Source organism: Schistocerca cancellata, chromosome 12 (genome assembly GCF_023864275.1).
Source record: "Schistocerca cancellata isolate TAMUIC-IGC-003103 chromosome 12, iqSchCanc2.1, whole genome shotgun sequence".
Taxonomy (NCBI): Eukaryota; Metazoa; Arthropoda; class Insecta; order Orthoptera; family Acrididae; genus Schistocerca; species Schistocerca cancellata.
The window spans coordinates 11,555,853-11,568,213 of NC_064637.1; the positions used below are offsets into that span (position 1 = coordinate 11,555,853).

A 12,361-nucleotide genomic window follows, 5' to 3' on the forward strand; every position below is an offset into this window, starting at 1 on the left:
ACGCAACTTGTCCAGTAAGAGTCGGTATAGTTTCTGCATCTTCCACGCACGCTGTTGGTGCCACACGAGTGTTTTACCCGCTGCTGCCGGCTGTGTCCGCAGGCTGGGCGCGGGGTCCGGCGGAACGGGCGCGCTCTCCGAGCTGCAGCTGCTGGCGGCGTCGCGGCGCTGCGCCGTGCTGCCCCCGGGGGCGCCGGGCGCGGGGGCGGCGGCGGGGGCGGGCGCGTCGCCGGGCGGCGGCAACGCGGGCCCCCAGCCGCCCCCCGTCTCCTCCGCCGCCGACTTGCACCCCGCCTACCGCCTCAACCCCTACGTGGAGCATCTCTACTCCTCGCTGCAGCACTCTAGTCCCTCCCTGCACGGTGAGTACCCAAGCCAGGCTTACGTACGTTTTGTAGCCGACACGTGACATTGCTCTATGCCAGAGAGTCAGGAGGAAAGGTACATGCTTTCAGGGGTGATAGTGATTCTGAACAAAAAACTTCCTATTGGCAGTGGTTTCCGAGCTGGAAAACGTGTCGCAGTACAAAATTAAGGGGGGTAGGACGTGAAACGGGCCGACTCCGAGAAAGAGAGGCACCACAGGACATTTTAATTTCCACTGTCAATACTTTTACAAATAAATTCATCAAACTTTGTCAGCATGACCGGGAAGGATTCAGGACTCACACTCATAGCAGTGGAAGTTCGAAAACACGAAAAAATAATATTTTTTAAATGTGAAATTTCATGATTTTTTTTCACTTTGTTTCAGTTGGCTGCATTTGTTGCTATAGGTACACTTTTCTTCATAAGTAAAAGAGATTCGTCGATGAATTTTGCACAGCTTACAAACCATACTTACAGGTGTATGAAACTCTAGAATTCATTTAATCTATGGAAAAATGAATGGGCTGTTGCGTTTTAAACTTCTGTTTAGAGAAAATTTGAATTTTATACTTAATTATCTCAATTTTTACGACAGTTTGTAACAGATTTGGGAAATTTTAGAGTTTCATACACCTGTAAGTATGGTTTGTATGCTGTGCAAAATTCATCGAACTATCTCTCTTACTTATGAAAAAAAAGTGTACCTACAGCAACAAATGCAGCCAACAGTAAGTGAAAAAATGATGAAATTTCACATGTAAAAAAAATTGTTTTGCTATGTTTTTGAACTTCCTCTGCTATGAGTGTGAACCCTGAATCTTTCCTGGTCATGTTAACAAAGTATTATGAATTTATTTGTAAAAGTATAGACAGTGTAAATTAAAATGTCCGGTGGTATCTCTCCTGCTCCACGTCGGCCCGTTTCACGTCCTACCTCCCTTAAACTATATTAAATTTCCTACAAAAATGGTCCCATTCATTTCTTTTGTCTCTTGTCGGGAGAGAGCGCGAGAATGTCGAAACGCTCGTTCGGCGCGCATTCGCTGTAGCTTACGTAGCTTTTGTAGCCGAATATGAGGTAGCAAGTTGAGACGAACAGTCTGATACGGCACACTTGTGGTCTATCATGTCGAGAAAGTACCTCAAAATGCGCGTAGGGCGTGTTTTTCAACATTCTTGTGCCCTCTTCGCACAAACCATTAGTTCTACAGAAAGAAGAAATGAATAGGACCCTTCTTGTTGGAAATTTGATACAGTTGAATTTTGTACTGCGACACATTTTCGCTGGAGGGTGCGGTTTTCGAATTATTCAAGAAAAACGTACATAAGTGATATTTAAGCCGTCGGCACACGGACCGTGCATCCGAACGTTGAGCGGGCCGAGTTTCTTAACGCCATAGCGTGGAACAGCACGTTCGGGAGTCTTTCTGAACGTGCAGAGCAGTATCTGGCGTGTCGGATATTCTGAGCGTTGACCAATGAGGTGGCATAACGCCACCTACGTCACACGCACGCCGTCTCCCTTCAGTACTGAGTTATGAGGCGCCACATTGGCATCCATTTCAAGCCTATATGTATATATTCCGTTTCTGAGCACCTGCAAATTGAGAATCAGTGGAAAACCTGTTGTTAGTTGTGTGATTCGTCCCAATAAAATAATGGGAAACATCATATTTGTGGCAAAAGAATTATTGTAACTTCCGTATTATGAGAGTAGCCTATTTGAAGGCAGCGACACACTGAAGATCCACCCAAAACACGTTGTTCTTGGTACAATTTGTAACAATTAGTAACAATCTATGATTAAGGTTTTCAGCACGCCGTAACATAATATGGTTATATATAAGAGGTGTGTTGTTGGATTAGCGTAATGAGTGGCCTCACTGTCCAGTGATGAATTGTTTAATAGGGTCCTGGTTCGCGTTTTGATACTTCCGAACTTTTATTTCCTAACATTCGCGTTTTTATTAGGTTCTGATACTTCATTATAAGTTTAATACAAGTATATACTACAATATTTGATGTTATGTAAATATAAGTTCACCTTTTTTGTGCGGTGACTTTGTTGGATTTTCTTAATCTACAGGACAGCTTGCGCTACTTGTATAAAGATATTTTGCTCCTTTTTCTTTGACGCTTCGTAAATTCACGCGTTGCAAAGATTCTGCTACAGGTTAGGAACAGTGATCAAGTAAGACTCACATTGTAGTTTTACTAAAATGTGGGAACGATGAAATAAGTTTATCTTATGCGGAGAAGTATTCCAAAATTGTACGGCACTGTTTGTAATGGAACTTTTATAAGCCTGTGTCCTTATTGATTGGACAAGGTAGTTTCCTTTTCGTGGACGATGGAGATAATGTGCGTTGTAATAGAGCTAACATGGGAATTTTACGTGCGCCCGTTGAGTAAACAGTGTGATTTACGAACTAGAAACATCCCTCAACTGCCACTGGAGTGCGTTGCGATCGCGTCTACCGCGTTGGGGCCCACGTACCGTGTGCACAAGTCGCATCGTTCCTGAGCGTTCAGCAGCACGCTGAACTCGGCACATCTCAACGTTGACGTTCGACAGCACGGCCCGTGTGCCGACGGCTTAAGTGTGTTCTATCTCGGAAACCATTCGGAACAGGGCATACGTCCACATGAAGTTTTTTGTTCAGAATCGCTAATGCTATCAGCCTTCAAAGCATGTGCCTTTCCGCTTGACTCACCCTGTATATATGCTGTTTCCGTAAGAGCGTTCAAAAATGTAACAGGAGATAGAGAACGCTCCAGTGAAGAATTTGGGGCAGGGAACCTGGGGTCTGAGAAGCCAGCTCAGTGAGATATGAAAGTAAACTCGTCTACCGCTTTCTCTAGCATTACTGTTTTCCAGCTAATTTACAACTAACGTGTAAACAAGTTTACACGCACTGTGTTGTTTACCTACGTGTACATTCCTTATCTCGTGCAAGGAAACACGGAGCACGAGCCTGAATACCAAGAAGACTTTACTTTTCCATAAGGTGGCGGTGTTGTATCGTATTTACATTGTCCCATGGTAGAATGTGCTGTGAATAGACGAGTGACGCATTCATTACTGCCGGCCGGTGTGGCCGAGCGGTTCTAGGCGCTACAGTCTGGAAGCGCGCGACCGCTACGGTCGCAGGTTCGAATTCTGCCTCGGGCATGGATGTGTGTGATGTCCTTAGGTTAGTTAGGTTTAAGTTGTTCTACGTTCTAGGCGACTGATGACCTCAGATGTTAAGTCCCGTAGTGCTCAGAGCCATTTGTCGTATCCACCTGCTACCGGGGCACACTTTCCCTAGACATAACGAGACGCGACGTAATGTGTTTCTTTATCTTTTATCCTGCGTATTTTCTAACTTTATAGAAATCAGTTACGAATTAATAACCTAAAATACCATAATATTCTAAAGTCACTCATTTTTTGTTTTATAGGCAACAGCTGAAGCGTGGATTGTCAGATGATGCTAGCATTAGACGATGGAGCGACGCTTTCTGGATAACGTGTTTCAGTGATGTGAAACAGACACGACGCGCCTATAACTGCAACACTGCGACTAGAGAGCAGCAACAGAAACGCGGAGAATAAACCTGAGAAGCGCCTTTTCAGATCGTACGGAGAACGACGAGAAGTTCAAATAGCTCTGAGCACTATGGGACTTAACTTCTGAGGTCATCAGTCCCCTAGAACGTAGAACTACTTAAACCTAACTAACCTAAGGACGTCGTACACATCCACGCTCGAGGCAGGATTCGAACCTGCGATCGTAGCAGTCGCGCGGTTCCAGACTGTAGCGCCGAGAACCGCTCGGCCACCCCGGACGGCGTGGATACGACAGCAGTAAACTATAATTACTGGTGCAATGGCAGCCACCCTCCGCCATTACTTCACGGTGGTTTGTAGTGCATGGGCGTAGACGTAAGAATAAGCCGTCAAATATGTCGGAAGGTTTCCAACTCCAAAGTTGCACCAGTAGTGCAGGAGTTGACTCCTGCGACGATCGTCCTGGGGACCCGCCCAGCATTCGGAGCAGGGCGACGCAGGTGTCGGCGTCGGCCTGCGGTCCGCGACCATTCCGGTCAGGTGCGAGACGCGAGCGGGCGGGCTGCGGAAGCGGATGCACCGGCGCGGCTCAGGAAGCGCGAACGTGAGCGTCGGCGTGAACGTGCGCGTGACAAAGGGGAGGCGAGAGCAGAGGGTGTAAGAGTAACCGAGCGCACACGTGCGCGTCCCGCATGCCGGCCGGCGCTCGGCGTGTCGCAGGCACGCACCGCCACGCACCGCCCATACCGCCTGCGCCGCCGCACCTGCGCCGGGGTCACCGCGTGTGACGGGAATGTAGCCGCTGCCGACTCAGCGGAGCGTCCAGCGCCGCACTCTAAATCAGTCTAATGTGAGCCCCCGTGACAACCCTGCGGACCGCAGCAAGAGCGTCACTGAGGTCCTGGAAGCCGCGCCGTGGCCAGCCGCGCCACGATTCATTTCATCTACATATACATACTCCGCAATCCACCATACGGTGCGTGGCGGAGGGTAACTCGTACCACAACTACAGACGTCCGATTAGTCAGTCTGCATTTGTCTGCAACAGTCTGCATTAAAAAATGGTTCAAATGGCTCTGAGCACTATGGGACCTAACATCTATGGTCATCAGTCCCCTAGAACTTAGAACTACTTAAACCTAACTAACCTAAGGACAGCACACAACACCTAGCCATCACGAGGCAGAGAAAATCCCTGACCCCGCCGGGAATCGAACCCGGGAACCCGGGCGTGGGAAGCGAGAACGCTACCGCACGACCACGAGATGCGGGCCCAGTCTGCATTAGTCTGGATTTGTCTGTACCAGTCTATAGTCAAGTTTCAGTCTGCGCCTAATACGATTATCACACTCCTGTACATAGCTATGAAGATAAATCTATAGTATCAGAGATATGTGAGAATAAGATTAACGTACCAAGACCAAAGGAACTTCAGATTGTCAGTTGTAAAGAGCAACCAGAATCAAGTTACGTAATGTCTACGCTATTTATTATTTTAATAAATGTGTGTGAAAATTAATCAAGTTCTGTTTAATGTTGGTCACCGTCAATCTGCTACTCTAAGCGTGCAAGTGGCATTTCTATCGTCTGACCTAACGGCAGAAGATAAACACGCCACGATAAGACCACGAGACATATTGCTGACACTCGCCTACTTCGTTAGAGCGACAAGTCAAATAATCTGATAGTGTGTGTACCGAAGGTCTTACAGTACGCTCACCACAGATCATGAAATGTAGCCGATCAAAAACGGAAGTAGTTTACAAAACCCTCATTCGACTAACACCTATATACTGCTCGTCAGTGGGGTATCTGAGGAGCTGGGACTCGTAGTGCCAACAGAGGAAGCACGGAGAAGAGCAGCGCGTTTCTTCACAGGTTCATTTAGCGAGAGCGAAAGCGTCACAGAGACGATCAGCCGAGCGCGGTGGAAGACGCTGCAAGAGAATCGTGGCTACTGGCGCCACTTTGAGGGCTAGGCTGTGTATAGCGCCGCCGCCTATCGGATCTTCATTAAACTACAGTGCCAGAAGCGAGGGTATTCCTCAATGTCGCTCAAGATTTTTTTTTTTTTTTTTTTTTAAATCAGTCTACTGACTGGTTTGATGCGGCCCGCCACGAATTCCTTGCCTATGCTAACCTCTTCATCTCAGAGTAGCACTTGCAACCTACGTTCTCAATTATTTGCTTGACGTATTCCAATCTCTGTCTTCCTCTACAGTTTTTGCCCTCTACAGCTCCCTCTAGTACCATGGAAGTCATTGCCTCATGTCTTAGCAGATGTCCTATCATCCTGTCCCTTCTCCTTATCAGTGTTTTCCACATATTCCTTTCCTCTCCGATTCTGCGTAGAACCTCCTCATTCCTTACCTTATCAGTCCACCTAATTTTCAACATTCGTCTGTAGCACGACATCTCTCTTCGATTCTCTTCTGTTCCGGTTTTCCGACAGTCCATGTTTCACTACCATACAATGCTGTACTCCAGACGTACATCCTCAGAAATTTCTTTCTCAAATTAAGGCCGGTATTTGATATTAGTAGACTTCTCTTGGCCAGAAATGCCTTTTTTGCCATAGCGAGTCTGCTTTTGATGTCCTCCTTGCTCCGTCCGTCATTGGTTATTTTACTGCCTAGGTAGCAGAATTCGCTCAAGATATTGCGCCTTTATTTTAACCGAAACCGGCCGAATAAGTAGTGTAGCGTTACGTCTCGAACGCCGGTCGCAGATGCATCGGGCGGGAAATTGCCGTGCCAAAGGTTCACAGTGGGATAAGGAGTGTCCCCCCCCCCCCCCCCGCCCCCGCGGCGATAAACGAGCGGAGCGAAGGCCTCCAGTCGGCTGGCGGACAGGAAGCGGCGCCGCCTCCGGGAATAGCGGCGGCTGCGGCGGCGGCGTCGGCGTCGCGGCGCCGGCCCTCTACACCCAGAAATAGACGCCGCAAACGAGCGGCTCGCCTCTCGCCGGCCGCGACCTAACACCGACGCCTGCCGTCGCTCCTGGCCAGTGAACTCCTCTCTGGTCTGTTGGAGGAAAGGCCACGTGTGGGGACCAGGACTGGACGTGTCTGGAGTCCAATACATCGATTTTTAAAAAGTATGTTAGTCGGTTCTCGTTAAATCGGAAAAAAAGTATCGATAACAATATAGTACCTCCCTATAAAAATATCCGCTGCACGTTATACAGGGTGAAAAGTATTTAAACCGACAAACTCTGAGAGCTTGTAGGAGACATCGAAACAAATATTTTTCCCTAATGTCATTTTTTCATATGAGGATTATTCAAGCCTGTGGAGGCCGTATTACAATCTTCAGTTGTTAGAGGCCGTATTACGCTCTTCAGTTATAGGAAACTGCTGTCCACCAGTGTAGTTGTTTTTTTTTGTTTTATATATATATATATATATATATATATATATATATATATATATAATCGTTGGTCGTTGCGGACGTCGCAAGACATCCTGTTCAAGTTCGGTGGTTGATCCTTCCACTCAGTTTTATTATTACAGAGGCCAACCGGCTCTCTGACCGAACACGCTGAGCTACCGTGCCGGCGTGTAGTAGTGCATTGTGTCTGTTTACTAGTGTAGCGATACACCTGGAATGAGTACACTGATATGGTTGGTGCGTGCTACGTAGCGCACCACAACGGACGAGCTGCACAGCGGGTTTATCAACAGCAATATCCTAATCGCCGTATCCCGCATCATACGACCTTTGCTGCTGTGTACCAACGTCTGCGTGAGACCGGGTCATTTAGCAGATTACCTGGACAGGGACGCCGTCGCACGGTAAGAACGCTGCAATTTGAGGAAGCTGCCTTTCAGCATGTGGTTCAGGATCCTTTAGGCAGCACTCGTGCAATTGCACGTAACATGGGGACGAATCAGACGAATGTAAGAACAGTCCTTCGTCAGCAATTGTTACGTCCATTTCACTTACAGCGTGTCCACAACCTGGAACCAGTTGATTATCCACCCAGAGCACAGTTTTCGCAGTGGTATCTGGAACAGTGTGAAATGCATCCTACATTTCAATCCTCTGTGTCGTTTACCGAGGAAGCAACGTTCGGGCGTGATCGAGTCTTCAACTTGCACAATTCGCATGTTTGGAGTGAGGGTAACCCACATGTCACAGTTACTCGCGCTCATCGAGTGCGGTTCTTCGTTAATGTGTGGGTCGGTGTTGTTGGGGACTGTTTAATTGGGCCGTATCTGCTACCTACGCCATTTAATGGCAGGCGCTATTACAATTTCCTCGCCAGAGCATTGCCAGCATTGCTGGAAGACATCCCGCTCCCTACAAGACGTTCTGTCTGATCAAAATATCGGTTCTTGTTGAATTGTTAGTTAGAAACTGTAAAAACTGAGTCTTACTGTTATTTATCATCAAATTACTTTCCACAAGCTACAAACTTATTTCATGAACTACATTATTTGATACTGTTTCAATATTACACACAATATCCTTCACTACCAAGCTGGTGTCATCAGCAAACAGAAACATTTGTGAATCACCAGTAATACTAGAAGACATATCATTTATATAAATAAGAAACAGCAGTGGCCCCAGCACCGACCCTTGGGGAACGCCCCATTGGGACTGAACATCACTACCACTGTCAATATTGCGGAGAATTGCCTTGTGCTTTCTGTTCTTAAAGTAAGAGGCGAACCAATTGTAAGCTACTCCCCTTACTCCATAATGGTCCAACTTCTGCAGTAATATTCTGTGGTCAACACAGTCAAAAGCCTTCGCAACCTTTTATTTAATCCGTCCAAAACCTAATATAGCATTTTCAGTTGTTAAACCATTTCTAAAACCAAACTGTACATTTGATAGCAAATTATGTGAATTTAAATGCTGCACTAACCTTGTATAAACAACCTTCTCGATAACTTCAGCAAACCCAGACGGCATAGCGCCCACAGCGCTCGCCTAAAGCCGTCGGCACACGGACCGTGCATCCGAACGTTGAGCGTTGAGCATGCCGAGTTTACGACGTCATAGCGTGAAATAGCACGTTCAGGAGTCCTTCTGACGTGCCCTTAGCGCTAGGATTTCACCCGGAACAAGTCCCGCCCATTCACCCCCCCCCCCCCCCTCCATAGTGTAAGGCCCTCCCCTAAACAGCCGCCAGTTCCCAGTTCCGCAAACTGGAAGCTACAACAAAATTGTTATCGTCACAGTCCAACACACGTTACACTGTGATGAAATTCAGTAATGATAAGAAATTTAAGTTGTTCTGGATGGTAATATAACATCAATTTGCATTATTAAAGAAATAAAAATATTTATAGAGAATTGATAGCATCGCCAGCAATAGAAAACAAAAAAAATAACGTGATGTTATTTAAGGGCAATAAAGACAAATTTTCATTAACTAATTCACTTATTAATAATACGTTTATTTGAGGGTAACAGCAGAGCAAACATACAATGCGAAAACAATGGTCTTGAATCGGTTATGTAGATAGTAAAGCCACGGATGCAGTCGACTAACTCTGTTTAAAATCAACGTTATATAGAAATTAGTGAAAGTCGTTTTGTTTATGTAGGCCCTCATAGTAACTCACGAAAATTAAAGAATGTAAGAATGTCATAAAGTAGAAATGCCTAATGAAGGCAGTACGATATTTCCTTATATGACATATTTCGTTGGTATTTGCATGGGTAATGGGTGAATTTTAACTTGTAAATTCTTCCAATGCCATACCTGCGCATTATAAACGAGGTTACAAAGAATTGTGGCTGTTTCTGTGTGATTAGTGTCCTATGTGCTGTTGCAAACGTCTCAGGGAAATAATATGTCGTTATTCTTTGTCTTGTCTATTTTTAACCAAAAGATTCATTAATTTTGTAAATTTCATTCAAACCATTTTTAAAAAATAATAATGATGATGTGTATGTTTGTCACAGAACAGTTATGGAGGAAATAAATGCTGCAGTGTTTCACGGCTGTGAAACGTCCTTCATGCTGTGCTAGCTCTTCTTCCACCCCTAAAACTTTTCAGCAAAACTATTCAGTGAATAACACGCGAAAACAGCGTGGATCGATCTAGCAGGAACAAAGTAATTTTGATGCCCTCTGGAATTATAGTGAACACTGACGCCTGTGTCGCGTATACTGTTTGAGTTCTGAAACTCAAGAGTGTCAAGTATACCGCGGTTCATATTTCTCCGTTCAAATTATTCTTTGAGGGTAGGTTTATCCTGTTTTAGCTTTGGGTGCTTTTTCTCACACAGAAGTACGTTTTGTTCATAGGCTATTCATCTGAATACTGAGTTCCCGTATTTAAAGACTTCAGTGCTAACTTGTGTTCTGTTATGTTTGCTGTGGAAGCACCTGGCACAGCTGAGGTCGATTGTGCACTTTTATTGTAACGTGTCTTTTAACTATCTGGCGAAATTTAAGACCTGGCAAGATACTAATTTAATATTCACCCCGAGCGACTGCAGCCGAACGCGGTAAACCACGTGGGTCAACTGAAACGATGCCCAGGCGCCGAGCAGAGACCGGGAAAACCGGGGTGAGTGGGCGGGACTTGTTCCGGGTGAAATCCTGGCGCTAACGATTCCTGTCCTTCTGAACGTGCAGAGAAATATCTACCATGTCAGATATTCCGAGCGTGCGTCTGAGCGTTGACCAATGCGATGGCACAACGTCTCCCTTCAGCAGAAAGGTTTTGAGGCGCCATATTGGCATTCATTTTAAGCCTACATGTATATATGCCGTTTCTGAGCACCAGCAGATTGAGAATCACTGGAAAAGCCGTTGTTAACTGTGTGATCCGTTGCAATAAAATAATGAGAAACATCATATTCGTGGTAAAGGAATTATTGTAACTTGCGTATTACGAGACTATGCTATTGGAAGGCAGCAATGGACTGTGGATGCACACAAAACGCATTGTTCTTGGTACAACTTGTCATAATTAAAGTCCAGTTAGTAACATAGTTACGATTAAAGCTTTCAGCAAGTGCTAAGATTGGTAAGATCCTAGGGATAGCCTTCACTAAAAATGTCGGTTTAGCGTGGTGCGTAGCGTCATTGATTAATGAAATTTATATGCTTGGGCTGTAGTTCGCGACTCGCCAGTACGTAATTTTTTTTTCCTAACATTTGCGTTTTTAGTAGGTTCTGTTATTTTATTATTTGTTTAATATAATTATATAATATAATTGTTGATGTTATGTAAAAATGAGTTCACCTTTCTTTGGGTGTTCGATTGGCTTGATGTACAGGACACCTTGCGCTACTTGTGTAAAGCTAATTTGCTCCTTTTTCTTTTACGCTTCGTAATTCACGTGTTGCAAAGATTCTGCTATTGGGTAAGAACAGTGATCAAGTAAGACTGACGTTAGAGTTTTACTAAAATGTGGGAATGATGAAATAATGTTTATCTTATGTGAAGAAGTATTGTAAATTTCTATCGCACTGTTTGTAATGGAACTTTTATAAGCCTGTGTCCTTATTGATTGGACATGGTACTTTCCTTTTCGTGGACGATGGAGGAAATGTGCGTTTTAATAGAGCTAACGTGGGAATTTTTCGAGCGCCCGTTAAGTAAACAGTGTGATTTACCAACTAGAAACTTCCCGCAACTGCCGCCGGAGTGCGTTACGATCGCGTGCACCACGTTGGGGCCCACGTACCGTATGCACGAGTCGCATCGTTCCTGAGCGTTCAGCAGCTCGTTGAACTTGGCACGCTCAACGTTGACGTTCGACAGTACGCCCCGTGTGCCGACGGCTTAACGCGTGGACCGTAGGCGTGGGCAGGTTTTTTCGGCGGGACGTAACAATGGCAGGGGTGTCTTCCCTCCCCCCCCCCCCCCCGCCCCCGCGGAGCGGTGTGCCACCCCCTGTGACAGAGGCGCTCCATCACTCTGCCAGAGACAAAGGGATGCGCAGCACAATAAAAGCAGCAGGCGCAGCCACAGGGCCTGAGGGCTGCGGTGCCGACCGACCGAGCCAGCCCGGCTAGGAGTCGCCCTGTCCGGCTGCGCTGGGCGGCTCCTCACTCAGTTTATCTGAAAGTATTTCCTGCTCCAGTTCGCGACTGTTCACTAAAAAATAAAATGATGAACAACTTTGAACATGGCTGACGTTTGCAGCAACCGTATGCACAAATTTGAAAAATATCTAAAAAATCAGCCAACCGGTTACATAGGTTTTCTATATACCTTGACCAGGTTTCGTCACCTCTAACGGTGCCTTCATCAGGAGGTAAGGTAATTACATGAAGAACATATCGTCAAAGATGTACAGTGATTTAAGAGCCGAGTTGCTCAAGTCATACATTAAAATATAAAACATAATGTTCTTCGAAAGGTCAAACATTAGAACATAAGTAACACCGGTGTGGTGTGAGGAGAAAACTTATGCAACCGGTTGGCTGATTTCTTGCATATTTTTCAAATTTAAAATTATGAGT

At 45.7% G+C, this 12,361-nt stretch overlaps 1 protein-coding gene across 1 annotated transcript in view; it reads left to right on the forward strand.

The window, feature by feature from the left end:
* Positions 1–217: 217 nt before the first annotated feature.
* Positions 218–12,361, forward strand: part of LOC126109820 (transcriptional activator cubitus interruptus-like) — a gene marked incomplete at its 5' end in the record, with an annotated part of 124,241 nt that continues 112,097 nt past the window's right edge. Inside the window, one exon of the mRNA XM_049914878.1 lies at positions 218–362. Within this exon, the coding sequence (XP_049770835.1) occupies positions 218–362 (145 nt within the window). The remainder of the gene's footprint in view (positions 363–12,361) is intronic.